Below are 27620 nucleotides of genomic sequence, written 5' to 3'. Positions count from 1 at the left end.
ACAGACTTTAGAGTTCAGCTCATTTTTCCTCCCCATACCAGCATCAAAATTGAGCCAGTCTTTATGACAACTTTGCTAAAACTACAAGTCCAGTGACGCACCGCTGATGTGTACTCATAGCAGTAGGCTTGTGCTTAGGGTTATGGTCAGACTATGGTTAGGCTAGGGTTGGGTCAGGGAGACATCTCTGTTTCTAAAGTTTGCCCCCACTGAGAGACCCTTGCGGGAAAAAAAGAGTTCACTTATCTGCAGCATTTGAGTGGAAGAATTTTTTTCTCTCCCTGATGTGTCCCTTGTTTTATGTGTGGGAGTTATGTACAATCAAACCCTCTGGGAACCTTGTGTTTAATATTTATTTTTTTGATCCATTGTTTTTCTGTCTTCCTTCTGTCTCCCGGTGTCCAATTTGGGTTTGTTTTTAGGCCAAATTTTTCCAACGCTTCATTTCCGTGGTTACGTAGGTGAGGAACTAAGTGTGTGTGGGTGTCCCTCTGATCTTTTTAAAATTACAAACATGTGCTTGCTGTTAATGTTTGATTAGATATGTGGTGATGATTTTTTTTTTGTTGTTGTTGTTTTTGTTTTTAATTGTTGTTGCTTGTTTAAAAATATTGGGCCTTGTTGGTATATAATTAATGTTTGAAAGTGTGCTTTGTTAAGGTTTGAGTTGAGGCTGTTGTCAGTGAGTCTTTACTTGGTTAAGGTTTAGATTGAGGCTGTTGTCAGTGAGTCTGTACTTGGTTAAGGTTTAGATTGAGGCTGTTGTCAATGAGTCTGTACTTGGTTAATATTTGAGTGGAGGCTGTTGTCAGTGAGTCTGTGCTTGGTTAAGGTTTAGATTGAGGCTGTTGTCAGTGAGTCTGTACTTGGTTAAGGTTTAGATTGAGGCTGTTGTCAGTGAGTCTTTACTTGGTTAAGGTTTAGATTGAGGCTGTTGTCAGTGAGTCTTTACTTGGTTAAGGTTTAGATTGAGGCTGTTGTCAGTGAGTCTTTACTTGGTTAAGGTTTAGATTGAGGCTGATGTCAGTGAGTCTTTACTTGGTTAAGGTTTAGATTGAGGCTGTTGTCAGTGAGTCTGTACTTGGTTAAGGTTTGAGTGGAGGCTCCTTTAGAGGGAGCTCCAGGGGAGCAGGGTTAAGGTTTGAGTGGAGGCTTCTTCAGAGGGAGCTCCAGGGGAGCAGGGTTAAGGTTTGGGTGGAGGCTTCTTCAGAGGGAGCTCCAGGGGAGCAGGTAAAGAGGGGTGTGCTCGGTTAGGAGTCCCTCTCGGCTGGCTCCCATTTCAGTGCTGCTTATTGAAAATCGGCAGTCGTTAAAACCACACCCCCGCCCCAGGGAACTTTCAATGGCGCAACAAAAACGGGGTGGTGTAATGCACTGCCCTGTGGTGCAGCCCTCAACCCCTCTCTCTCTCTCTCTCTCCCTCCCTTTCACTCCCTCCTTCTTTCTCCGTCTTGTCCTCTCTCTCCCTTTCTCTCTCTCCCTCCCTTTCACTCCCTCATTCTCTCTCCCTCTCGTCCTCTCTCTCCCTTTCTCTCTCCTCCTTTCCTCCCTCATCTTCCCTCTCGTCCTCTCTCTCTCTCTCTCCCTCTTCCCTCTCTCTCTCTCCCTCCATCTCTCCCTCCCTCTCTCCCTTCTTCTCCTTCTCTCTCCCTCCCTTCCTCTCTCCCTCCCTCTCTCCCGTATTCCTCTCTTTCTCCCTCCATCCTTCTCTTCCCCTCTTTCTTCCTCTTTCCCTCCCTTCCTCTCCCTCTCTCCCTTCTAACCTCTCTCTGTCTCCCTCTTTCCTTCTCTCCTCTCTCTCTCACTCTTTCCTCCCATCTCTCTCTCTGTCCCTCTCTCTCTCCTCTCTCTCTCTCTGTCCCTCTCCCTCTCTCTCTTCTGCATTATGAATGATGTCTGCTTGTGCAGCTCTGTATTGATCTCTCTCCTCTTTTCAACAGACTCCTTCCTGTTGCTGCACCCCTGACAATCCCTTCTCCATCCCTCTTTCCTTCCATCATTCTTCCTCTCCAACCATCTGTTTCATCCCTTTCTCCCTCCCATAGGCTGAACTGGTGTTGGTCATAATAGGCTGAACTGGTGTTGGTCATAATAGGTTGAAATGGTTTAGGCTATAATAGGCTGAAACAGTTATTTCTGTGATCAATAATCAAATATATAAACAGTTGGAACACATTACAGGCAGAAGTACACACACACACACACACTCACGCACATGCACATTATTTGAGCATACACACACAGATATTCATTTGCATACATATGTACGCACATACACACAGGGAATACATTCTTGTGTATGTAGACGTTACTGTGTTTAGTCTAAAGTCTAAAACTTGCTTAAAACTGAACAGCATTAAAAGTACTATAATTTGACAAAAATGAGCAGTGCTCCCTCTGGTGGTTGATTTTCGAATTACATTAGATTGTCTGTTAGGTGACGCTATGCTTATAAACTTGCGTTTTCTGTATAAAACCTACTCTCTACTACTCTATACTGTGGTACCACTGCTGTTACTGATACTGCTCAGACCACTACTCCACATTGTTTTGACACTACAGTTACTAACATGGACTTAGCAGAGGACCTTTGGTGGGCAAAACATCCTGTTCTGTCACTGAGAAATATCTGATTTGTTCCCTCCAATGGTCAATGAATCCCTGTGTCTAATGTCCTCTTGCTGGGATTGGCCGGTCATATCCGGCTGGTCATTTCCATAACATAACATAATGACAAGAACAGGTCATTCAGCCCGACAACGCTCGCCATTTTCCTGACTAAATTAGTGCTCTGATTAATCTACAGACTAGATAGTATATAACACCGCATCAAGCCTAGTCTTGAAAAGCCCCAGAGTTTCTGCCTCTACTACGTGACATGGCAGGCTATTCCACACATTGACTACTCTCTGCATGAAAAAATTCTTCCTAATGTCTGTATGGAATTTACCTTTTGCTAATTTACATTTATGTCCCCTCGTTCTACTAACAGAACTCAACCTGAAGAATCTCTTGTAGTTCACTTTGTTGATCCCCTTTATGAATTTGAAAGCCTCAATCAAAGCACCCCTGAGTCTCCTTTTACTAAGCTTGTCCGGACTTTTACTGTCCCCCATTTCGCTGAGAAACACTCCGGCTTTGAGGTCTCATTGGAGGAATGCCCATCGCACGTTCACAGCGCGTTCTCAAGACCAACCAATCACAAAGCCGTAACGGAGACCGGTTGTTTTTCACTCAGTGGAACGTCAATCATTTATTGGCTGATGGCCTGTCATTTGCAATGGCTCTTTCTGCCTCTGTTCTGTCAGTTTTTCTTCCCCCTGGTAGCATTGCAGCATCCAGTGAGTGAGCCGCTAAGTCCATTAACGCTAAATGAAAAGCTAACGGCCCACCGCTAGATATTTTATACGTCTGTTAAAAAATCATTGCATTACAGTACAGGCGTTTAGTAGACGCTCTTATCCGGAGGGACTTGCGAAAACTTTTTGCATAGCATTTACATTGCATCCGTGGCTACACTGCTGGATATTTGCTCAAGCAATTCGGACCGGTTTCTTAACCCGTTGTGCGACACTGCCGTACATTTGTTGAGGTTTGCTCTCGTTAGCGTAGTCTGCTCACGAGAAGCCAGTCGACTAATAACCCAGCTTGCAAACTGTCACAGGGCAACAGGAAGTCGGCTAATAGCTAACCAGTCTCTTGCCAATTTTAATGTATTAGCATCACTTGCAAGCTCTGCTGTGACGCTGTCTAAAAGCACTTACTTTAATTTCATTTGGTCAGAAAGCAGATATGTTGTTGTTTATCTTGAATAAGCACATCGTCTTGCGGTTCTTCTTCAGTCAATATTGCCAGAGGGTGTACGTGCTGCTGTAGAGCTGTGGGCGGCAGTGTAGCGTAATGGGTAAGGAGCTGGTCTTGTAACCTAAAGGTCACGGGTTCAGCTCCCAGGTAGGACGCTGTCGTTGTACCCTTGAGCAAGGTACCTAACCTGCATTGCTTCAGTATGCATACATAAATGGACAACCTCTGGCTAAGAGCATCTGCTAAATGCCTGTAATGTAATGTAGAGTCTGTGCTAATTTCACTCTCACACACCACAATCTGTACACCCTTGGCTATTAATACTATGGTAACTGCTACAGCACACTGTTAATGTTTAGTAGCACAAAAAAAAAAATTTTTTAAGTTTTTATTTTTCTGTAAAACAGCAGGCGAACTTTACCGTAGACCGTAGTCTGTGAACTCTATAACGTTTGGAACAAATACTTTTCTCTTTGATTGATTTGGTTCTGTACTCCACAATTTCAGATTTGCAATCAAACAATTAACATGTAGGTAAAGTGCACATTCTCAGCTTTTATTTAGGGGTATTTTTATACAGTTTGGTTTCACCATGCAGAAATTGCAATATGTTTCATACATTGCCCTCCCCATGTCAGGGCACCTGTTAATATTATGACATATTAATATTATGTAAATGAAAGTAATCATGTTTAGTACTTTGTTGCATATCCTATACATGCAATGGCTGCTTGAAGTCTGTGATACAAAGACATCACCAGGCACTTATTATCTTATCTGGTGATGATGGTTATACACTTTGTTGTACGTCGCTCTGGATAAGAGCATCTGCCAAATGCCTGTAATGTAATGTAATGTAATGCTCTGCCTGGCCTGTAGTGCAGCCATCTTCAGATCCTGCTTGTTTCAGGGGCTAGTTGCTAGCTTTCTCTTCAGCATATGAAACGCACGTTCAGTTGGTTTCAGTTCGTTTGAATGACTTGGCCTGTCAAGAATTTTCCAGTTTTTGGCTTTAAAAGACTCCTTTGTTGCTTTAGTGGTATGTTTTTTGATCATCGTCTTAATGTAGAATGAAGTACTGTACCATCCAATGAGTTTGGAGGTTGAACTTGAGCAGACAAGATGCTTCTGTACATTTCCGAATTCATTCTGCTGCTGCTATCAACAGTTGCATTATCAGTGAAGACAAGTGAGCCAGTATCTGTGGCAGCCATACATGCGCAAACCATAACATCCCCACCACCATGTTTCACAGATGGGGGGGGGGGGGGTGCTTTGGATCTTGGGCAGTTCCTTTTGGCCTACTCTCTTAGCTGTCACCATCACTCTGATACAAGTGAAACTTTGTCTCATCTGTCCACAAGACATTTTTTCCAGAACTCTGCGGGCTCTTTTACAGTAGGTAGGCTACTTCTCAGCAAACTGTAACACGGCCATCTTGTTTTTGTGGCTAACTAGTGGACTGCATCTCGCGGTGTAGCCTCTGTATTTCTGTTTGTGAAGTCTTCTGTGGACTGCAGGCACTGACACATCCGTGCCTGCCTCCTGAAGACTGTCTGATCTGTTAGACAGGTCTTTTGGGGCTTCTCTTTATTATGGTGAGATTTCTTAGTCTTTACCTGTAGGGGATCTTCCTTGGCCCTTTGCAATTATTGAGCTCACCAGCGCTGTCTTTCTTCTTAGTGATGTTTGAAATGTTGATTTCGGTAAGACTAAGGTGCGGCCACATGTCTCTGACTGTTTTTCGTATTTCTCAGCCTCGTTATGGCTTCCTTGACTTTCATTGGCTCAACGCTGGTCGTCATGTTGACAGACGCCCATAACAGACGACCAACGGCAACCGAAAGCCTTGAATCAAGACTAGACGCTGAAACGCTCTCTTATACCTGCACCTAGGAAGCAATTGACCACATCTGACTAATCAGAAACACCTGTGAAGCCATTTGACCCAAACATTATGGTGCCCTGAAATGGGGGGAACTATGACCAAGAGTGCTGTAATTTCTACATGGTGCAGACAAAACGTATAAAAAAAATACCCTTTAATAAAAGCTGGACTTTAACCACGTGGGAACTGGTTGATTATAAATATAAAATTGTGGACAACAGAGCCAAATCAAGATGAATAAACATACGCCTTTTTCCCCAAACGTTACGGAGCTCACTGTAAATAAGGCTAACAATATGTTAAGCTTGTGGCGGCAGGCCATATGTCTAGCAGATGTTAAATCTATTATGGGGCTCGACCGTAAATAATGCAGTTATTTACATTTGACCTTCGCTATTTTAGAGACTTCTACCATAAAATTCACTGACATTCATTTTTTTACAGCAGACCGTTAACAGTACTACAGCAATCTGCTCATATGTGCTCTATAAAAGAAATCACGGAAATAAATGTTGGTATTTATGGTAATCTAATAAATGTTATCTCTCGCTCTCTTTCTCTCTCTCTCTCTTCCCTCTGTTAATTTCTCTCTCTTTTACTCTTTCTCTCTCTATCTCTCTCTTCCCTCTGTCCATTTCTCTCCCTTTCAATCTCACTCTTTCTCCCTCTGCTCATTTCTCTCCCTCCCTCTCTCTCTCTCACCCTTTCTCTCCCTTTCCCTCTCTCTCTCTCTCTCTCTCTCTCTCTCTCAGTCCCTCCTCCTTTCTCTGGGAGAAGAAGGACGGCTCGCTGCCCTCGCTGGTCAAGGCCGACGGGAGCTTCCTGCGCTTCGAGCAGCTGAACAAGTCCGACAACGGCGTCTACCTGTGCCAGGTGGACAACGGGATCGGGACGGGCCTGGCCGACTACGCCCTGCTGGTGCAAGGTACTGCCACGCCCACGCCACGCCCTCGCACCGTCCTTTTATTTTCGTCTGCTGTTGTGCATACTTTTTTTTTTTTTTTTTTACCTTTTTCACCTTTCTTTTCTGATTTTTCTTTTCGTTTCTTTCTGTTCGATTCTCTCACTCATTTTCCATTCACGTGTTCCCTCCTCTTTTTTTTCTCGTTTTATCCACTTTTGCATCCTCCCATCCTCCCCTCAACGCCTTCCAGGCCACCCGCATTCAGACGCCCTCTATCCTACCTCTGTTTTTAATCCCTCCCTCTTTCCTTCCTCTCCTCCTGCCTCTTTCCCCTCTTCCTCTTCTTCTCCTTCTCTCTCGTTCATCTCTTCCTCTCTCTCTTCGTCTGCCTCCTCTTTAATGTCAACTTCTCCTTATACCTCTCCTCCCTTGTTAATGTCTACTTCTCCCTCTCCTTTAGCCTCTTCTTCTCTCTCCAGCTCTTTATTTCCCTCGGAAAGTGGCTCTCCCTCTCTATCTCCCTCCCATCCCCTCCTCTCCTCCTCCCTTTCTCCCTCTCTTACTCCATCATCAGTTCCTATACGGCTGAATGGACTTTACAGCTTCACAGGTAAATATGCTCAAAATCACACAACCACTGACACTCAGAACCACTGACACTGCAGCACGGACACTCAGACCCACTGATGCTGCAGCACCTTGAGCATGACACTTAAACACTCACACCAACACGCTAGCACTGACACAGAACACTGATACTGCACACTACAGAAACCACGCTGAGCATACACTCAGAACCACTGATACTTTAGCACTCACACTGAGAACCACTGATACTGTAACACTGACACCCAGAACCACTGATACTGCAGCACTGACGCTCAAAGCCACTGACACTGTAGCACTGACATTCATAAATGTAGATACTACAGCACCCAGAACCAGACACTGCAGCAGCAGTTACAGTCAGAACAACTGACACTGCTTATAGCCTTTCTAGCAACAGGTATTGTGGTGTGGATTGTCAGTTTTTCTGAAACACTTTTTTTTTCATCTTAGCATTAAACACGAAAAATATGGAACTGACTGGAGGGGTTTCTTCTGTTTCCTGTCCAGTTATGCACTCTCAATTGTTAGGCCAGGGGGCGTGGCTTCATTTTGGCATCACAGACAGAGACTCTGAGATCTGGCAGATGACTATAGCACGGCTAGGAATTGACAAGATTCTTTAGTAAAACGTTAAAATCAGATCTGAAGATCCAGGGCAGCTTTTAGATTTAAAAGGATGTGAGTGAGTGAGAAAAAGCAAGAAAATACAGTTCAGCCTGCACCCTTGACCTTTGAACCCCGCCCTCTGTGTTTTGATGGTCTTATCGCCCACCTCTGGCAGATCACCTCTGGTAGAATCTCGCAGTGTTGAGATTTTGCACATCATAGCCATTTAGCATATTCTGCCTCATTGCGCTCTCTCTCTCTCTCTCTCTCTCTCTCTCTCTCCTGCATGCAGAAGCACAAAATAATACATACGGCCTTTTAAATATTAAGGGAAGAGTCACAAAAACACGAGTCAGTTGACAATGTGTTCAGGCTGTGCCCTGTGCATTTTTATGAGACTGGATAAAAAATAAATTTCACAGTTAAATATTACATGCAACAAGAAACAAGGTCGAGGGAAAAAACTTTGGTTCGCTTGCCTCTGCCAACTCGTGAAGGCTCACATTTTTTTATTACAAAATACAAATATAGCTGTGTAAATCTTAACACTTTCAAGTTTATATAAAACTCTCATTAGCAACAGCAACATTTTAGCTAGCCAGCCAGATAGAGCAAGCTATACTGCTTACTAGCAAGTTTAGGAAGGTAGAAAGTACTTGACTATCAGCATTGAAAATGGTAGAAGCAGTAGTAACAAGCACGGAGCCGTCCAGACCCACGGTGCAACTCACTTCCGCAGACACATTTTAGCCGGCACCGCCTGTGCATGCGTCCTACTAAACGAAGCACCACTGCGTGCTGACAACGGACATGCGTCCGACTAAAGGCGATGCCCAGGTTGGATGGTGACAAAGTGTGGTGGCCACTGCTAGCCCATGGCGGCAGTCCTGAGAGTAGTGATGGTAGTAGGTTAGTTACTATGCAGATATAGTTAGTGACTATAGTTAGTGGCTATGCCACTAGTTCACTGGCAAGTGAACACAATATACAGTTAGCGCTAGCTGTCTCTTCGTTAGCTTGCTGTCTTCCCCATTATATTTATCAGTGAATACATGTACTGTATGTAGTCAGAATTATCTGACAGGCAGATGTGATGTATAATGAATACTTTAGAACTTCAATCATGTTAGGTTGTGGGTTAATGTACGCTACAAGCTTACTAGTAAGCTAGCTACAGTATTCTTTTGCTGGCAAGCAGCTATCAGTATTCTTCTGGGCCTATCATGCCAGCTATTTTTGGATTTAGGCAGGGGTCTGTTTTATAAATAGCAGGTTGCTATTTCACTAGCTTCATTTGCTGACTAGCTTTTGTTTCATGCTGTAGGTTGGGGATAGTGTTAAAAAGACAATTCAATGATCCCAGTCCATAAAATATGTCCGGTTTCACTGGCTATCATCAGCAGTTACATAAATTTATGTTTAAAAAGTCGAATGTGATTCGTATCGATTGTAGTAGTGGACGGCGCCTGTTTGAGAGTCTCTTTTGGTCACAGACGGATCAATTATAATTAGACAATATAATAATCATAATTCCTCAATAGCCCATCATGAATAATACACATTTAACACAGCACTGGTTGAGATTAACTCTGTTTATTTTGGCCCGCTTCAGAGAAATATCAGTGCTACTCAACTCCAGGTGCTGTGGGCCGCAGTGTCTGCAAGTACTTGCTCCAACCATACACCACGCCACCAGATTTCACTAATGAGCTTACATCCTGACAGTGGTGGTTGCTGAGCTGAAATTAGACAGGACTGTAACCTTCCCTTTAAACTGATCATTGGACTCAACCTGTTTTCATTCACTTTCGTTGATTATTTCATTCAGTGATGTCAATGTTCTGAATAATCAGTTAGCGGGCGAACACGCAGCTTCTTTCTTCACGTCACGTTAGGGCGATTAAATGATAAATTCAATTTAGGAAAATCAAGTGGTAATCACTAAATGCATGTAACAAAAAAAAAAAAAGATACCGACTCTGTTAACTACTGCGTTTGCTTTCAGCGCAGCCTGCGATAAAAGCTACAAAACCTGCGTTGCAAGATCGTTTAAATTACAAAGTCTCCGCATCTTTGTCGTGAATATAGTAATATAGTGAATATAGAGTGTGGGCACGGAGAACAAACAGTACACGTATCCCCAATTTTAAATGACATTGATGACCTGACGTGGATGAGTAGCGCTACTATTTAAAAAATTGGATAGATTGGTAGACCCTAAAAGTGGAGGTTTTAGTGGTCTACACAGTGATAAAATTGTTGTCGAGTTAATTTGACAACCCAGCCATTTTGGAGTTGACCTAATGTAGTAAAAAATTGACCTGGGTTTTAAGAAAGCCAGATATGTTGTGTTCTGTCAATTTTTTCCCAGTGCCGTGTTACTGAAATAACCCTTTTTATCATGTACATTTATTCCAGCATTCTTTGAAGTGACATAATTATTTTTGAGAGTCTAGTGAGGCTACTTGTAGCATCTGTCATTCTTCTTGCTGACTCATTGACTGATTGGCATGTAAAGTGGTCTAAAAAAAAAAAAGAGGTCGCGGAAATGTGGTTGCGAAGAAAATAAAGTTTACGTCTCGTGTGTTACTATCCAGTCTAAATAAACCCTGTTTATTTGGCAGCTATTGAAAAATTTATTTTTTGAAAAGTAGAGCACGCCTCCTTTTGTGTTATGAGGCTGTTGATTTGTTACTTATGCAGGTGCGCCCCTTGACTTTGCTACGATTCATAAACAATTTATTTTTTTAAAATTTGGCTTATAATAGCAGCATACCTCTCCTCCGATTTTAACGTCCACACAAAATTTAAACTCACCTCTTTGGGAATACGACGGTAGGCTCGTCTAAATGACATCCTCCTCTACTTTTTATTGCATGGTTGTTATCACTTCAAGGAGAAACCCATTTATTTTAGCGAACGTAGCGAAGCGCAGACTGCAGTCCTTCCTTGTGAACGGGATACGAGGCGTGTTTTGTTTGCGTGCTCCTGGATGTTGTGGCTGTGGGACGGGTTTATGGGCGTCGGGGTGCTATGTAAATGGTAAACGGACTGCATTTATATAGCGCTTTTATCCAAAGCGCTTTACAATTGATGCATCTCATTTGCCTGAGCAGTTAGGGGTTAGGTGTCTTGCTCAAGGACACTTCGACATGCCCAGGGCGGGGTTTGAACCGGCAACCCTCCGACTGCCAGACAATCGGTCTTACCTCCTGAGCTACGTCACCCCACCATGTTATTACGTTACATTACATTTCGGGCATTTTTTAGCAGATGCTCTTATCCAGAGCGGCTCACAGGACTATTTTACATAGCATTTACACTGCATCCATTTATACAGCTAGATATATACTGAAGCGATGCAGGTTAAGTACCTTGCTCAAGGGTGCAACGGCAGTGTCCTACCTGGGAAGCAAACCTGTGACCTTCAGGTTGCAAGACCAGCTCCTTACCCATCATACTTACACACTGCCGCATCATGGCTCAGGTGTTACCTGTGCTCCAGGTGAGTGCCTGAGATGGAATGTGGGAAGTTTAGTTCTGCAGCCCAGCCCCGCCCCGCCCTACCGCCCCCCCCGCCCCCACACACCCCACACCCCTGCCCATTCTTCACTGATTCTCTTTTCCTCTTGTCATTTGCTGCCTCCATCTCTCCTTCCACTCACTCCTTTTCCCACACCTGTGGCTCCGTCACCCTCCGTCTTCATTCTTCATTCCGTCACCTTGGGAAGATTCTGCAGACAGCGCTGCAGGTACAGTCCAGTCACCTGTCTTCTGTGTCTGTCTGTCCGTCCGTCCGTCTGTCCACCCGTCCGCTCGTTTGTCTGGCCCCTCTATTCTGCTGTGTTTCTTAAGGTCATCGTCTGTCTGTCCGTCTGTCTGTCCCCTTTTTGTGTTTCAGTATTCCCCCTACAGAGAATATGTGATCAAACACACACGCACACATACACGCAAACACACACGGGCACACACACGCCCTGACACACATGCATACACACACTCATGCACACTCACTCTCATATTCTCTCTCATGGACAGACAGACAGATAGACAGACAGACGCACACAGACGTCCTCTCACAGATTATCATACACAAACACACACATACAAAAATGCGCGTGCACACACACACACATAAACACATTCTCCTTCACAGTCTCACACAGATGCACACATTTTTCACACACACACTGACATATTCTCATACATATGTCTGTGACACGTGTTTGGGCTCACACACAAAACATACACACATTCTCCCTTGGAGACGCACACACACACGCACACTCACACAACAGTTTTCGTATTAATTCTGTGAGTGTTTCATATCACTCATATTTATAAGAATATTATTCACGGGGCCTCGATGACTGTACTGAGTGGTGTAGAGTGATGAATATTAAGTTTTTTACAGTGTGCTTGAATAGCATTATATTTTTTTCATTAACTTTAAGCTTTATGACCCTTCTCTAATGGATTTATCCTGATTTTTAGTGGTATGCAAGTTCTTCTTTTTATGTTTCTACAAATTTTAAGTAGGCCCATCCCACTGCTGCAATATCTTTTAATTCAGGAGTGCACACACGCACACACACACACATGCACACTCACACACACACACCCCCACATACACACACATGCACACACACACATGTGCTCACAAACACACACACACTCACACATGCATGCACACACGCGCACGCACACACACACCCACAAACATGCACACACACAACCCAAACACGCAACTTACACCAATGGCCATACTTGAATGATCAGTGATGATGAGTTGCTGCCACATTTCGACACTGGGTGCCTTTTGGTTTTGAATGGTGGAAGAAACGGAACATTAAGAGAAAACATTTTAGAATTTAGAATTTTTTTGAATTCTAAATTAAATTCTTCACGATGGAATTTGTAGTTATTAAACTGATTGAAAAATGTGCAGGGAGACAAACCTCGGCTAGTTCATCTGAGCTAAACAGACGCGCGTGGAGAAGTCAAAACTCCACGTTGGGTTCATTCCGACCGCTTATTTTTATCCGTCCTCGTCTCCTCGGTCCTCACGCGACCCGGAAGTGATAAAATCACCACTATGGATGATTCAGGTACCCGAGAGTGATGATTGCTGATCGTCACCAAACTGGTGACTGAGGAGGCTTTTTATCGCCCTCATGTGGTTAGAGGGTGGAATTGCAGGCTGTAAGTCCAATGGCCACTGTGTGTGTGTGTGTGTGTGTGTGTGATCCTTCCCCTCAGGCTGCTCTTGTGATGACTCCGCCTCTCCTGTGTCAGTGTTCCTACCCCTGTTGTGGACCCTTGTATTGACCTTTAATTTAAGAGTAAATATAACTCCTTTGGATGGATGTTACCCCTCATTGGTCCTTTTTCGGATATGCTTCTCCCGATTGGTGGCTTTTCCTGGGACAGCTCCCTCTGATTTGCCCTGTTTTGGGAACATGTCTCCTGATTGGCCGGTTTTTGTTCTCCTCTTGCAGACCCCACCGCCATGTCCACCTCCTCCGGGGTTGACCACGCTGTGATTGGTGGAGTGGTTGCGGTCATTGTCTTCATCCTCCTCTGTCTCCTCATTGTCCTGGGCAGGTACCTGATCAGACACAAAGGTGAGACACCTAGCCAAATGCCGCTATGACATTAACGTGTCAGCTGAGGTGGAGAGGGAGGCAAATGAAACAATTAAACTGGCTGGCTAGATGCTAACGAAACCCAGCCCTGCTTAGCTTCAGTGCTAACCAAGCCCAGCCCCGCTTAGCTTCAGTGCTAACCAAACCCAGCCCTGCTTAGCTTCAGTGCTAACCAAAACAAGCGCTGCATAGCTTCAGTGCTAACCAAACCCCGCCCTGCTTAGCTTCAGTGCTAACCAAGCCCAGCCCTGCTTAGCTTCAATACTAACCAAACCCAGCCCTGCTTAGCCTCAGTGCTAACCTAGCCCAGCCCTGCTTAGCTTCAGTGCTAACCTAGCCCAGCCCTGCTTAGCTTCAGTGCTAACCAAACCCAGCCCTGCTTAGCCTCAGTGCTAATCTAGCCCAGCCCTGCTTAGCTTCAGTGCTAACCTAGCCCAGCCCTGCTTAGCTTCAGTGCTAACCAAACCCAGCCCTGCTTAGCCTCAGTCCTAACCAAACCCAGCCCTGCTTAGCTTCAGTGCTAACCAAACCCAGCCCTGCTTAGCTTCAGTGCTAACCAAACCCAGCCCTGCTTAGCTTCAGTGCTAACCAAACCCAGCCCTGCTTAGCTTCAGTGCTAACCAAGCCCAGCCAGCTTGGTTACAACGTATTTATTATAACGGCTTATTGAGGGATGTCTTTCTGTCTCTGTCTTTCTCTCCCTCCCCTCCCTCTCTGTCTCCCTCGCTCACCCTCTTCCCCTCTCCCCTCCCCCCCCCCCCCCCCCCCCCCCCCCGCTGCAGGGACGTATCTGACTCACGAGGCGAAGGGTTCGGACGACGCGCCCGATGCCGACACGGCTATCATCAACGCGGAGGGGGGTCACTCTGGAGCGGACGACAAGAAAGAGTACTTCATCTAGAGAGGGAGGGAGGGAGGGGTGGAGAGAGGGATAGAGGGAGGGATGGAGGGAGGAGGAGGGAAAGAGGAGGAGCGGCATCCGTCTGCCTTCTGCACGCTGTGGGTGTGTGCGTTCGTGGGGGTGGGGGGGGAAGGTGCAGAGAGAAAACTAAAGAAAAAGTAAGAACTGAAGACAGAAAAAAATCAAAAACAGCAGAAGCAGAATTAAACTGATTTTTAACAAAAGGCATTAAACTCACACACACATACACACTGACACACTAACTAAAAAGCAACCTTGTACACACAAACGCACTCTCATGCACACAAACACACGCACACACTCAAACACGAACACATATGCAGACGTACGCACTCTCTCTCAAACGCAGAACACGCACACCGAACAGCTTATGTAGACCGGAGCTATAACGTTGTGACGTCCTTAGTTGTCTTATCCGAGGAAACAGAACTTTATAGAGCCCTGCAAACACTCTGTCTGCCACACACTAAAAGAAGCCTCCACATCCAATGTGTGGGATTCCACTATAAATATATAAATATATATAAATATATAGCATTGTTTTTACTCAACAGAAAATGGTTCAGTGTACTGTAAATACTCTTTCTCTCTCTCTTTCTCTCACTCTCTCTCTCACTCTATCTCTCTCTCTATCTTTCTCTTGCGCTCCGTATGTCTTGCTATGTCTGGTATTGCGGTATATATTCTATAGCCTGCCTGTTTTTTCATACCTGTGTGGAAATGCTGCGGTGAAAAAAAAAAACATATCTGGTGGGGAAAAAAACTGTTTCCAAATAGAATCTTAAACTACAGCAGATGTTTGTATGAGTTCGGTTTTCTCAGATTTGCCTCGTTGTGTTGCTGTTCGTTGTCGCGCGGCTAACAGTGGTCTGCTCAGGGGGAAGGCGATTACATTCCTTTTCGTCATCGTCACGAGGGGTTTATTCACATCGAAAGCCATCGTCGGTTTTAACGGTCGCGATCGCGATCGCGATAACCTTAGTCTTTTTTTTTTTTAACGGTCGCTGCGTTTCATTTCACACTTTTGAGGGAGACTGCTTTTGTGGTGACGTCACTTCCGGTTGTGGAGCCGCGTCGCGGATTGCCCGCTCCTGCAGAGGGGAAGCCTGGCAGACTGTTATCCCAGGGTTACCAAAATGCTCCAGATCTCTTCTTTTTTTTTTACCTCCCTCCTTCCCTCCTTTCTCTTCTGTGTCCCTCTATCCTTTCGTTCAAATCCGTTTTGATTGGCTGTCCCGGGGCCTATGCTGCTCAAGCATGCACAGTTACCTAGATATGAAAAGGAGAAATTAAGCTAACAACAATATTCCTGCCTACAGACAACGTATATCTGAGTATTTAAGCAGTCATCATTTTAACATTTTCACTCTCATTCTCTGCTGCTACTCTGTGTCTCAATCTTAGACTGTGCAGGGGACATTGCTCTCTCTCTCTCTCTGTCTTTCCCCCCTCTGTCTCTTTCTTGTAGGTATTTTCATGAAATATAAAATATCGCAAATCTCATGCATGTCTGCATTTCCCCTTCCTCTCTCTTTCACACTAACCACCCGTTTCCATCGCTCTCCCTTTTTCCCTTCTCGCACGCAGAGACTCGCACACACGTGCGCACGCACGCACACACACACACACACACACACTCTCACACACTCTCACGCACACACGCTCTCTCACACACACCCATGGAATATGCATATATAAATATATTGCTAGATTGGCTGCAATGTTGTCATTTGCAGCACACTATACCTGGCAGTTTGGCATTCTCAGTGGCTGTGTTGGTATTCTTTATAGCACTGTCGATATGACTGATATGTTTCTGTAGCACTGTTGCTTGATTGTTGTCCACATATATTTGAAATGTTCAGGGATTTCTCTCCTGTTCAGTATAACTGTATATACCGACAGTTCTGCCCAGTTTCTGTATATGTTCCAGTTCTCCTCACGGGATGGGAGAAAGCGGTCATGTGACTCTGTATCTATGTATGGATAAACTTCCACTTCAGTTGCATTTGTCTGCAGTGGCCACAGCTCACCACTGGAGGGCAGTGTAATGCAGCCTGCCTCAGTGTTTCCTGTCTCATTCTTCTTCTTCTTCCCGCTGAGAATGAGACCAATGGGGCTCTTAATTGTCCTGTTTTAGCAATGTGTGTTTAAAAAAAGTGTTACATTTTAAATTATTACAATCTTTTTATAGCTGTGCATATTCCTTTGTGTTATTTTAAATGCAATTCATTATTTACATTTTTACTAGGAGTGCTAAACTTAGAATTTTAGCTTAGGTTTTTATGTGAATTTCATTGTTTACCAGTTTTCCCATTTTACCATAATTTGTTGTATATAGTGTAGCCTTTACTGCCTCTTCTTACAAATAACACATGCTTTAGTACATTGGAACACACACAGACGCATACACAAGTTGAAGAGTGTGTGTGTGTGTGTGTGTGTGTGTGTGTGGGGGGGGGGTGGGTGAGGGTGAGGTAGGGACATTATGCAGTCTGTGGCTGTGGTGTATGCTTGCATGTGTGTGTGTGTGCATGTGTGTGTATCTGTGTGTGTGCGTGTGTGTGTGTGTGAGGGAGGGAGGGAGGGGTGCTTCATAACTAATCCAAATTGACACAGCTGGAAATTGTGAAGTTTCACACTTTCATTGATGTTTTGTTTTGAATGACAGGCTGCGTTGGTATTATTTTGGATGACAAGTCTTCCCTTTGAATAAAATATTCATATCACATGGAAATGGTACTATTGTTTTTGTTACTTTCTATCAATGATGATGAAAACACCAATAAGTCATCAAAGTAGGACGTTCTACAGAGAACTGTTGTATTGTTCAAAGTGGAGTTTTTTTTTTGTTTGTTTTTTTTTTGTTACAATATCAATACGTACAGTTCTTCAAATAAACATGCATTTGGGTTAACTTATTTTGATGTTTATGATTAATGTTAGAGCGAAAAGTTCACATAAATGTGGGCGTGTGTGTGTGTGTCAAACACAGGTGGAATGTCCAGAGGTAAGAAAGTAAAAGTCCTGCTGTGTGTTTCTCCCACCCATGAATTCAGCCAGGCTGATTTCACTAATTAGCTCTACCTCCTGGCTGAATAATTGTGCTAATTAGCAAATCCAGGTGATTGGAACAAACTACTGGGGTGGACGATTACCTCCGAATCACGATTTGCCATTTGAGGTGTGAAATCAAAGCTATATTAATAGCGCTCATTTGACAAATAATTTCATGCAGTACACTTCACAGTTTGCAATTCACCTGGCCTAAACCCTCACAAATGCAAACCAAAGGCAACCGTGGCGAAGGAAGGACTCCTCGAGAAGGAGCAAACTCACATAAACTCAGCATATGGGGAGCCCATCCTCCTTTACCTGCCTCAGGCTGTAGGCTCACAGGAACAGACAAGTTCAAATAAATTTTCTGTCTTTTTAATGCAGAGGTGGGCGAAGATTGAGGATTGTTTTATTGTTTTTAAAAAAATTTTTTTTAAAGTAATTGAAATATATGCGGACCAGCCTTATTTGGCATTAATGTAACGGTTGTACAGTGTTCTGAATGGCTGTAGTAATAGTAATATGAGCAATATGAGCGAGTGCAAGTTTCATGTGGCCTCTTAAATAAATTGCTTATTGTCGTTTAACAACCCACATTTTAAAAAGAAAACAATCATACAGTTCTACCCACTGATGACAAGAGCACGTGAGAGTAGACTGTGCAACTAATATAAATAAATTAATTAATTAAGATTTCCCATTCACCCCATGATCCTGATCAAAAAATAATTCAACCAAACCAAAGTCAAAATCAAGTAAATCAAATAAATAAATAAATAAATACTTCTCCACACTTGCTGGCGGGTGGTTTTTGGTTCTTTTGTTGACTCCGGCTCTCGCACATGTGCGGTGATATGTTCCCCGGTCTCGGCTGTTTACTGAAACAAGAATCATATGTTTAACCCCTTCAAGAGTAGGTCTGTTGGAACGTTTTAGCGTTTTCATTTTCTATTTTGAAATTCCAAGTCCAAGTGCTCTAGAACTCCACTGCTTTCGGTCACCAGTATTGATTGTGACATCAGCATTAGAATGCTCAGCTGAGAACATTCCAATCACACAGTTGTGCTCTCATGCCTTTAAAGGGTTAAGTCCTCCTGCTGATAAGAACATGCAGTCCAGGTTTAATGTGCACAGTTGAACAGCTGGAATAGCCCCAGATCACCCCGATTCCCCTCTCCCAGACCAAACCCCGCACACGAACATAGACGCTTTTATCCAAAGCGCCACACAATAAATGTATACAAAAGGTCATTGGAATGACTACAAAACACAGGTCCGATAAGGAACGATGCTCATTTTGTACAGTTATTTGTAGCCTTGCACACATTAAGTCCAGTTCACACAGTGAACATTACTCTGACCTAACCTACGCTAAATCAAACTAGTAGGCATTACAAATTACACCATACAAGACAATGATACAAAGCACAATAAGTGCTGGATGGAGGTACATGGCGCTGGAGGTACATGTGTAGCATCAAAGAGTGGAATGTTACAGCCATACTGGTAACATAAATGCATATTATTCATCCGTAATGGCAAAGCACATTTCTGGCTCAATGATAATTAGTGCCTGCCTTTTACGTTATGTTACTTTTTTTTTTTTACATTACATCTGTTACATTTATCTTTGTCTAGGATGACCTTGAACTAATTTTAAAAATCTGTCCTTTTAGAGGTCAGTCACTGAAGCATATCAGTGACGATATATTCGTGCTCCTGGGCATGGAACCCGTTTTATCTCCTTAGAAACATTTTGCATCTTTATTTTTGTAACAAAACGTAAACGGAGAAACACGTAGATTGGTAGGGGGACGTCTCTTTAAATGGTCACAAGCTTACATTCAGGTACCAAGGGAACCGCAATTGCATTCAGCAAACTATGCACACCTATAGCCAGCAGAGGGCGCCTGACAACCACAGAATTGAGAACGTAGTCTCTATGATGCTATTTTGTGTATAGCGTTCTCTATTAGTCTAGTTCTATAGTTTCATAGCTTTGGCGTGTGTTTTTTATGTGGAGCATTTAGCTCATTACGGACCTTGTCTTATTGGCTGTTTGGTTGCTAGGGCCTTTTTAACAGGACTGGTTTAGAATCTATCCCCGCAGACTAACAAGATTGGCCACAAAAGCCTGTCAACGTGTCTGTGTGGTTTGTGCTTCTGTTGAACTGCCTGTTGTTGCTTACTGGTGTATGTGAGGGGCAGAGGGCTGAACTCACTGAAGAAAGAAAGAAAAAAACAATTTCTACAATATCATAGGCTATGCTCGTGGCAACATAGTCTTGGGCTGTGGCTCAAAGATATGGCCATCTCAAAATAACGTTTAGGAGTTTGCCACAGCCCAGTAAGCTATCCTGGTCCTGAGTTATTCGTGTTACTACACACACTTAACACACCCACCAGATGTATCACACCGTCACTATTACACACATTGAGCACCTCAATCGAACTTAACACACTGTCACTACACACACGCTCGCCACAATGTCTTTCTATTGTAACATGAAGCACTTTGAACGACTCGTTTCCCTGTATGTACTGTGCTATATAAAGTTATAGATATAAAGTTTTTTGTTATTCGCACACGCACGCACGCACGCACGCGCGCACGCGTATATACACACACACACAAACACACGCACACAGTGATGTGTAGTACCATATGTTGCCGCAATTGAAAAATGGCGCTATTTTCCTAAAAAAAATCCAAAACCGAGATTTTGGGGGGGCTCTTGTGCTGTGGTACCGACGGTGTGTGCGCGCGCGCGCGTGTGGGAAAAAGAGGGAGGGAGAGAGAAGAGAGCGAGGGAGGGAGAGAAGAGGAGGAGGGGAACGACACAGACGGGGGAGAATTCTTCTGTGAGGAATTCGCTTTTTAATGAGAAAGCGGATCGCCGCGGCGCACTGAAGAGACGCAGGCAGCGTAGAAAGAAAAGGGTAGACCCCAAACAATAAAATAAAAATAAAAAGCAAGAAGGCGAAAGCAGAGCGCGGACGGGGGGCAAACGCGACAAGCAGGAGATAAGGGGATTACAAACACCCGTAACTGAGAAATAAAGAACTAAACAGGCGATTTGATGGTGTCTCCACACAGAAGTCATCTAACGGACCGTATCGAGGGGAGGAATTTAAATGCGCTCGGATAAACCATGCACAATCTGTGGCTTCTAACTTTGGCGTTCAGTTTTCACAAAGGTAAGAGACCATTTAAAATAATCACTAATTAGCGACTGGCTTGGTTCTGTTTCTCCCTCGAGGGTCAGGGGAGCTGTGAGAAGCGCGAGTCTTTGTTGAAACTGGAATGTAAGTTTTTTTTCTTCTTTCTGCCCCTGTTTCCATGTGTATTCAGCTATTCGGCGTGTAGCCGAACTCTGCTGCTCGTTCATCTGACTATGCGTAACGGTTTTAAGTAGTATGCTTTGCCTAAACGGTACCCCTTAAAGCATTTATTTTGTTTTAAGCAAAGTTAGCTGATGCATTAATTCTGTAGGAACTGTCCACTTTAATATGTAATCCACACGGCTGTGGACAATGGATAAAAAGGGGGCATAAGCATTCTGCGTGTACAGCTAAAATTCCTCATTTTCAGCTAGCTGGAACCTCTAGTTATGTCGTTAGCTATGGCTGCAATTCAACGCGACAGCGTTGTGTGAGACTCTGGAACATATTTGCGGGCGACAGCTTAAATCGGCAGCCTGGTCGTATGACATTTCCACGTAACCGTATAGAAATTATGACATATTCTAAAACGGTAACTGAATTTTCTCGGAAACTGACATCCGTGGGTGCGTCATTAATTAGCTACGACGGAGACCTTCGGAGCGGAGAACATTTGCAGCCGCACATATTTCGTAGCTATGACGGTTGAAGATACGCGGTCCCGCGAGTGAGAGTGTTATTTAAATTGAAATAATTGTTAAATGTGGCTGTCGTAGGCATCCCTAGCACTTTAGTTGCATCATGTCCGTTAGACGGACGGCACATTCACGGGAGGGAAGGAAGGACATGGCAGTGGTTAGACGGGCACTGGAGACACTGAACTCCGGTAAGATCGATATCAGCGGTGGTGTGGTAGGCTAATCTATTTGTGTGTGACCGGCTTTGTGCATGCCAGTGCCTCGCGAGCTCTTAGCATGCAGGTTGAGTCTCGCGCCGACCTGTCTGCGCCCGTGCCCGTGAGTGTCCGCACATATGAGGATGGCCTGTCTATTAGGGCTTATGTACTATTGGGAACGTATATATTGGAAAGACATTGACAGTGCAGATGTATTGAACAGAAAACAATCTCACGAATGGCTTAATGTTTATCATATATTCCTACACATCATAGTCTCTATGGACGTGGCTGTAATATTGTGTATGTAGGGCTGGGTTGACAGTGGCGCGTGAGGCGACCTGTTTGATTACAGCAGCCCCCTCGTGCTCGTGCCTGTGCGATTGCTCTCGCGGCTCCACATACCGGTGCCTGCCCATCATCGGTTGCTGAGGAGATCTCTCTCTCCCGCGCGCACCGTATACCTGCCATTGCACCTGTCTCAACCCGACGGTGTCTTTGTCTGATGGCACATCCAAATAAAAATGTAACGTATGAATGTTACCTGTAAATACTGAATTTAGTCCACGACTCTCTCCTGTCTTTACACAGAAAAACTCGGTTCTGGATCAGTGCGAAAACGCTGTCAACACCTTACCAAGAAAGGAAAAATCACTTGTTGATTCAATTGTGATGTGTTAATTATATGTTGAGGTGATATTTGAATTTTCCTTCTCTGGTTTTTCTGTCACCTCGTGATTTATTTGATAAAAAACAAAACACTTTCCCACTGAACTGAGGGAACAAGTTCAACCTTCCAAAAGAAGAAAACTGCTGTCAGGATGAGGCAAAGCGATGGATGATTGAAGCAGACAGAAAAGGGGGGGGGGGGGGGGGACTTAGAGATCAGAGAGGGGGGGTGCAGTTATTGTTGAGTCAAAAAAGGAGAGTTACAATTTAAATAGGTAAGAAAAGGTAGAAATAAAGGGGTAAAATATTTACAGCAGACAAGGGGATTGTGTGCGTGTGTGTGTGAGAGAGACTGTGTGTGTGAGTGTGTGTGTGTGTGTGTGTGGTGTGTGTGAGACTGTGTATGTGTGTGAGACTGTGTGTGCGCTTGCATGTGCGTGTGTGTGAGAGAGACTGTGTGTGTGTGTGTGTGTGTGTGTGTGTGAGTGACTGTGTGTGTGTGAGAGAGACTGTGTGTGTGTGTGTGTGTGTGTGTGTGTGTGCGTGTGTGAGTGACTGTGTGTATGTGAGAGAGACTGTGTGTGTGTGTGTGTGTGTGTAGTGACTGTGTGCGTGTGAGAGAGACTGTGTGTGTGTGTGTGTGAGTGACTGTGTGCGTGTGAGAGAGAATGTGTGTGTGTGCGTGCGTGTGAGAGATACTGTGTTTGTGTGTGTGAGTGACTATGTGCGTGTGAGAGAGACTGTGTGTGTGTGTGTGTGAGTGACTGTGTGCGTGTGTGTGCGTGCGTGTGTACGCTTCATCCTCCGGTGCTGGTTGTGCAGATTTATTTCTGCTGCGTGTGTGTTTCGGTGCATTTGCAGTCATTAGCTCTGAGTTGTGATGTCTGCGTGTGAAGGATGGACTGTGACAGCTCTTGCTCACCATGTTATCAGGTTACAGTATGACCGTCAGCCCCCCTCACTGTTCCTAATGCGAACACTTCAGTCCGGCACTGTACAGTTGATCACATTTACACCCTGGAGACTCGCCCCACATACTGCACCCTGCACCCTACATACTACACCCTACACCCTTCATTTTGCACCCTACACGCTACCTACCTGCCAACACTATGGTCAGTCGTAACCTGGACCAGCCCTGGCATTATCCTAGTCCCCATAGCAAATTATGGGGCCCGTCCACACACAGTGGGACACCCCCCCCCCCCACCACCATGGTACACATGTCTGCCACCCCCCACCCCTCCTCCCCAACTTCACTTGGGATTTTCGAATAAACAGCACAGAGGTAGTGTGCCATATATTTAATTAACCTTTAAAGGTGAAAGTTCATCTCAGAAACATACAGCTACACACCAATGGGAGATGTGGAAATGAGGCCACTCACGTAAGTGCACACACATTTTTGACCTTATCTCTGTAAGAGTATGCATACTCTGTCCTTATCTTGGTAGCTCAATGAGAGTATGCATATTCTGACATTATCACTGTAAGACTATGCATACTCTGTACTTATCTCAGTTGCTCAATGAGAGTATGCATACTCTGTCCTTACCTCTGTAAGTGTATGCACGTTTCTGACCTTATCTATGTAAGAGTATGCATACTCTGTCCTTATCTCGGTAGCTCAATGAGAGCATGCATACTCTGACCTTATCTCTGTAAGAGTATGCATGTTTCTGACCTTATCTCTATAAGAGTATGCATACTCTGTCCTTATTTTGGTAGCTCAATGACAGTATGCACACTCTGACCTTATCTCTGTAGTGCAGTGAGAGTATGTATACTCTGTCCTTATCTCGGTAGCTCAATGAGACTATGCATACTCTGACCTTATCTCTGTAGTACAGTGGGAGTATTCATACTCTGACCTTATCTCTGTAGCTCAATGAGAGTATGCATACAGTGCTCTGAACGTATCTCTGTAAGAGTATGCATACTCTGTCCTTACCTCTGTAGCTCAATGAGAGTATGCATACTCTGACCTTTTCTCTGTAGTACAGTGAGAGTAAGTGTACAGTAATAGAAGATGTCCTCCCATAGCACAGTAAAAGAGTATGTCCACTTACCATATCTCCATAGTACAGTAAGACTAGGCCTATGATCAGTGTACACACATACTGTATTACAGAGATAAGTTTGTCCTCTTACTCTTACTGTGCTGTTGAGATAAGTTTAGCATACACCTCCTCTTATTGTGCTACAAACATAAGGTCAGTGTGTGTGCACTATTACTGTACTGCAGAGATATGGTCAGTGTATGTGAATGTGTGTGTGTGTGTTCTCTTGCTGTTCCTCTGAAATCGAGGCAGCCAGTAACAGCACTGTCTAAGCCAAGCCTGGCATCTATTAGAACTCCTCCTTGCTGTTGCACTCTGGGTAATTTCTACTTTCCCTTTTTGCCGGTAACCGTTGCAAAGGAGTGACTTGCCTTGTGAATTAATGTTAAGCTGAACTGGCTCATGTCTTCCAGGGCTGGTGACCTGATTGCGCTTGTTCTGTAAAATGATTCTGATTTATTGATTAATTATTTTTGCTAATAATAATAATAATAATAATAAATAGTAATAATTCTAGGGCTGTACTGAAAAATTCAAATTGGCATTTAACTGTGAAATTCAACTGTACTGAAAAATTCAAATTGGCATTCGATTGTGAAATTCAACATTCAATTATTGGGATGGGATCTGCTCAGTTGCAGTTTTAAGAATATTGATACTCTAATGCAATAAAATTAGTTGTTAAAACGGCCTGCTTTTTATGATCATACAACTTAAAACTATTTTGCCAATGAACACGTTTTTACTTTTTGAATTTAAATACCTGAAGCCTAATTGTGCCCTCAATCAAGGCACCGTCAGTCCGCACATATGCTATGAATAACATTTATGACTCGTGGTTCTCAGTCCTGGACACAGAGAGAAACATAAATCCCTGGTTTGGAAGAGTCTTAAGCTTACCGACGATGGTAAGAAAGCAGAGTGTTAGATATGCAACATCAAACTTGTATGTCGTCAACAACAAAGTTAGGAACTCGTCTGAAAAGTGTACTGTATTTTTTTAATTTGCTGGGTGGCTAGCTTGGCGAAGTAAGGTGTGCAGTCGGTAACGTTAGCTACGTGTGGTTTAGCCTGCTGCGCGTCTGTTCAGTGCGTGTTGTGTGTGAATGTTTAGGGGCATCCTCAGCTATGGTCCTCAGCTATGCCAAGGTTCTGCTGACACCGTCAAAAAGTCGGCAAACTCTGGAGCGGATGATGAAATCTCCGCTGCCTAAAATGGGGGGAAAAAAACGAAACGACACATGAGATTTATTGCGATGGTCGTGGGATCGGTGAACACTGTGTTCCGTGAAAGCTGTAGGCCGTTGCTAGGTGCAATCGGGCCCAGCCGGGGGTCCACGGTTCGCGGTTGAGACGGACCGGCCGGAGCACACGCCGAAGTCGAGAGAAATGTCGGCTTCGCCGCAGACGTGCGGACGTCTCTGCCGGACGGAAGCCCGCACGGTGACCGCTGCCCCACCTGATTTACGCGAGACCGGAGACCTTCGAGAGCCGTGTGGGCCCCGAAGCAAAAAAGCGATGCCGGAAAAAAAAGTCACGGGGGGTGCGGAAACGTCACACGGAGACACGGAGGGCGGAATTCGGGAAAGGGTCGCAGCGTCACATGACCGCGCCGCAGACGTGTGGTCTGTCGTGCAGGTCTGCGCCGCGCTCAGGACGGACGTGGGGAGCAATGAGTGAACGGTGTGAGGTGTGTACGCTCTCAAGAAAAAAAGAGGCTTGTCTACGTAGAAGAACCGTTTTTAAAAAAAGAAATGCTTTACAGAACCCTTCAAGGTAGGTGTAAAAAAAAGTGCGAAAGCTCCCAGATTGAGCCGTTTTGCCTGACAGAGAACCCTCGAAACTCTGCGGAGATACAGTGGAGCCTTTGGAACCCTTTCTTCTGAGAGTGTAGGGCATACGCTGCCATTGTGAGTCCATTGCAGCCGTCAAACACGACCCTGTGTTGACGCTTTGACTTTAACCCTTTGACGAGTAGGTTATTTTTAGAATGTTTTTTTTCAAAATTCTGAGTCGTGTTCTAGAACTCCGTTGCTTTCAGTCACCAGCAGCGATTGTGACATCAGCATTAGAATTGTTGTTCCGTTAAGAACATCGCATTCTCACCGCATATTTGTGATCTCACGCCTTGATTGGGTTACGAAAAGCACCAAGGCCATGGCAGTGCTCCAGAACGAGCGAAAACAACGAAATGTACCACAACATGAACCAATTCAAGATGTACCAACCTGGGGAAATTCCACCCAGGGTTTGTTCAGACTCTAGCCTCACCAAAGAGAGCAGATCGCACCCTTGGTCTGACGCATGAACAGTGGGATTTTGGCTGAAGAGAGCTCCATTCTGAAGCCACGCGCACTGAACTGCTGTCAGAAGAGGGCAATGCTTCGTTATCAGCAGTTGTCCCAATGCGTATGAACACGAAACAACATCATCTCACCCTAGAACGGTATTAAACTCCTTCTACCAGGGCAAATCAGAAACTAGTTGAAGAGATTGACCAGTGATTTCACCTGACACCGTTAGACATGGCCAGTGTTCACGTTCTGGGTTGCCTAGTCGATCCCCAGGTTTACACATTTTGAAATTTTTTGAGAATGGCCAGAAAGATGAGGTCTGCACAAAGCTTGTCGAGCTAACCAGGCATTTATGGGGCGACATAGCTCAGGAGGTAAGACTGATTGTCTGGCAGTCGGAGGGTTGCCGGTTCAAACCCCGCCCTGGGCGTGTCAAAGTGTCCTTGAGCAAGACACCTAACCCCTAACTGCTCTGGCGAATGAGAGGCATCAATTGTAAAGCGCTTTGGATAAAAGCGCTATATAAATGCAGTCCATTTACCATTTAACGGATCTAGACCAGTGGTGACCAATCCTGTTCCTGGAGATCTACCATCCTGTATGTTCTCACTCCAACTCCAGCAAAGTGCACCTAACTCAACAGCTAGAGATATGCTGAGCTGCGAAAATCGTAGAGTCAGGTGTGCCAAATTATCGCTGAAATGAAGACCTACAGGATGGTAGCTCCCCAGGAACAGGGCTGGGTACCACCGATCTAGACAATAAGACGGAGGCACAGCTCCCCTGCAACATCCGGAAAGTTCCGCACAAGAAGCCGGGCGCTCAGGGGAGGGAGCCACTGCCACAGCCAATGAGACGAAGAGGGCGGGCAAGCAGAGGGACAGGGACACGGGGCTCTACAGCACACCCATTTTAGGAGCATTCACTCCCGGAAAACTGACGTGTGCTAAGTTGTAAAATAATTTAGGAGGACTTCTAGTAACTGGGATGCATTAGTGTACTCCTAAATTTTTCAACGTAGGAAAAAATAAAATGTTAGCGTAGAGCTCCCGGGACATGGAGATGCTCTTAAGTTTATAGAGGAGGATGATGGGGGATGGGAGGA

The 27620-nt window shown here is 44.6% G+C and overlaps 2 protein-coding genes across 6 annotated transcripts in view; both read left to right on the top strand.

Moving 5' to 3' along the window:
* Nucleotides 1-17299, top strand: part of cadm3 (cell adhesion molecule 3) — a 51877-nt gene extending 34578 nt beyond the window's left edge. For 3 of the 5 annotated variants that reach the window (XM_064346044.1, XM_064346045.1, XM_064346046.1), the window contains exons 8-12: nt 6445-6617; nt 6847-7206; nt 11543-11563; nt 13310-13435; nt 14239-17299. In XM_064346044.1, coding sequence (XP_064202114.1) covers nt 6445-6617; nt 6847-7206; nt 11543-11563; nt 13310-13435; nt 14239-14357 — 799 coding nt within the window. In that variant the 3' untranslated portion in view covers nt 14358-17299. The remainder of the gene's footprint in view (nt 1-6444; nt 6618-6846; nt 7207-11542; nt 11564-13309; nt 13436-14238) is intronic. The other 2 variants (XM_064346048.1, XM_064346049.1) reach the window with 2 other exon arrangements.
* Nucleotides 17300-20249: 2950 nt separating this feature from the next.
* Nucleotides 20250-27620, top strand: part of LOC135260300 (kin of IRRE-like protein 1) — a 49648-nt gene continuing 42277 nt past the window's right edge. The window contains exon 1 of the mRNA XM_064345543.1: nt 20250-20633. Coding sequence (XP_064201613.1) covers nt 20588-20633 — 46 coding nt within the window. The 5' untranslated portion in view covers nt 20250-20587. The remainder of the gene's footprint in view (nt 20634-27620) is intronic.

The sequence above is a fragment of the Anguilla rostrata genome, chromosome 8 (genome assembly GCF_018555375.3).
Source record: "Anguilla rostrata isolate EN2019 chromosome 8, ASM1855537v3, whole genome shotgun sequence".
Taxonomy (NCBI): domain Eukaryota; kingdom Metazoa; phylum Chordata; class Actinopteri; order Anguilliformes; family Anguillidae; genus Anguilla; species Anguilla rostrata.
Note: the sequence above shows the minus strand (reverse complement) of the source record. Positions and strands in the feature narration are given on the sequence as shown.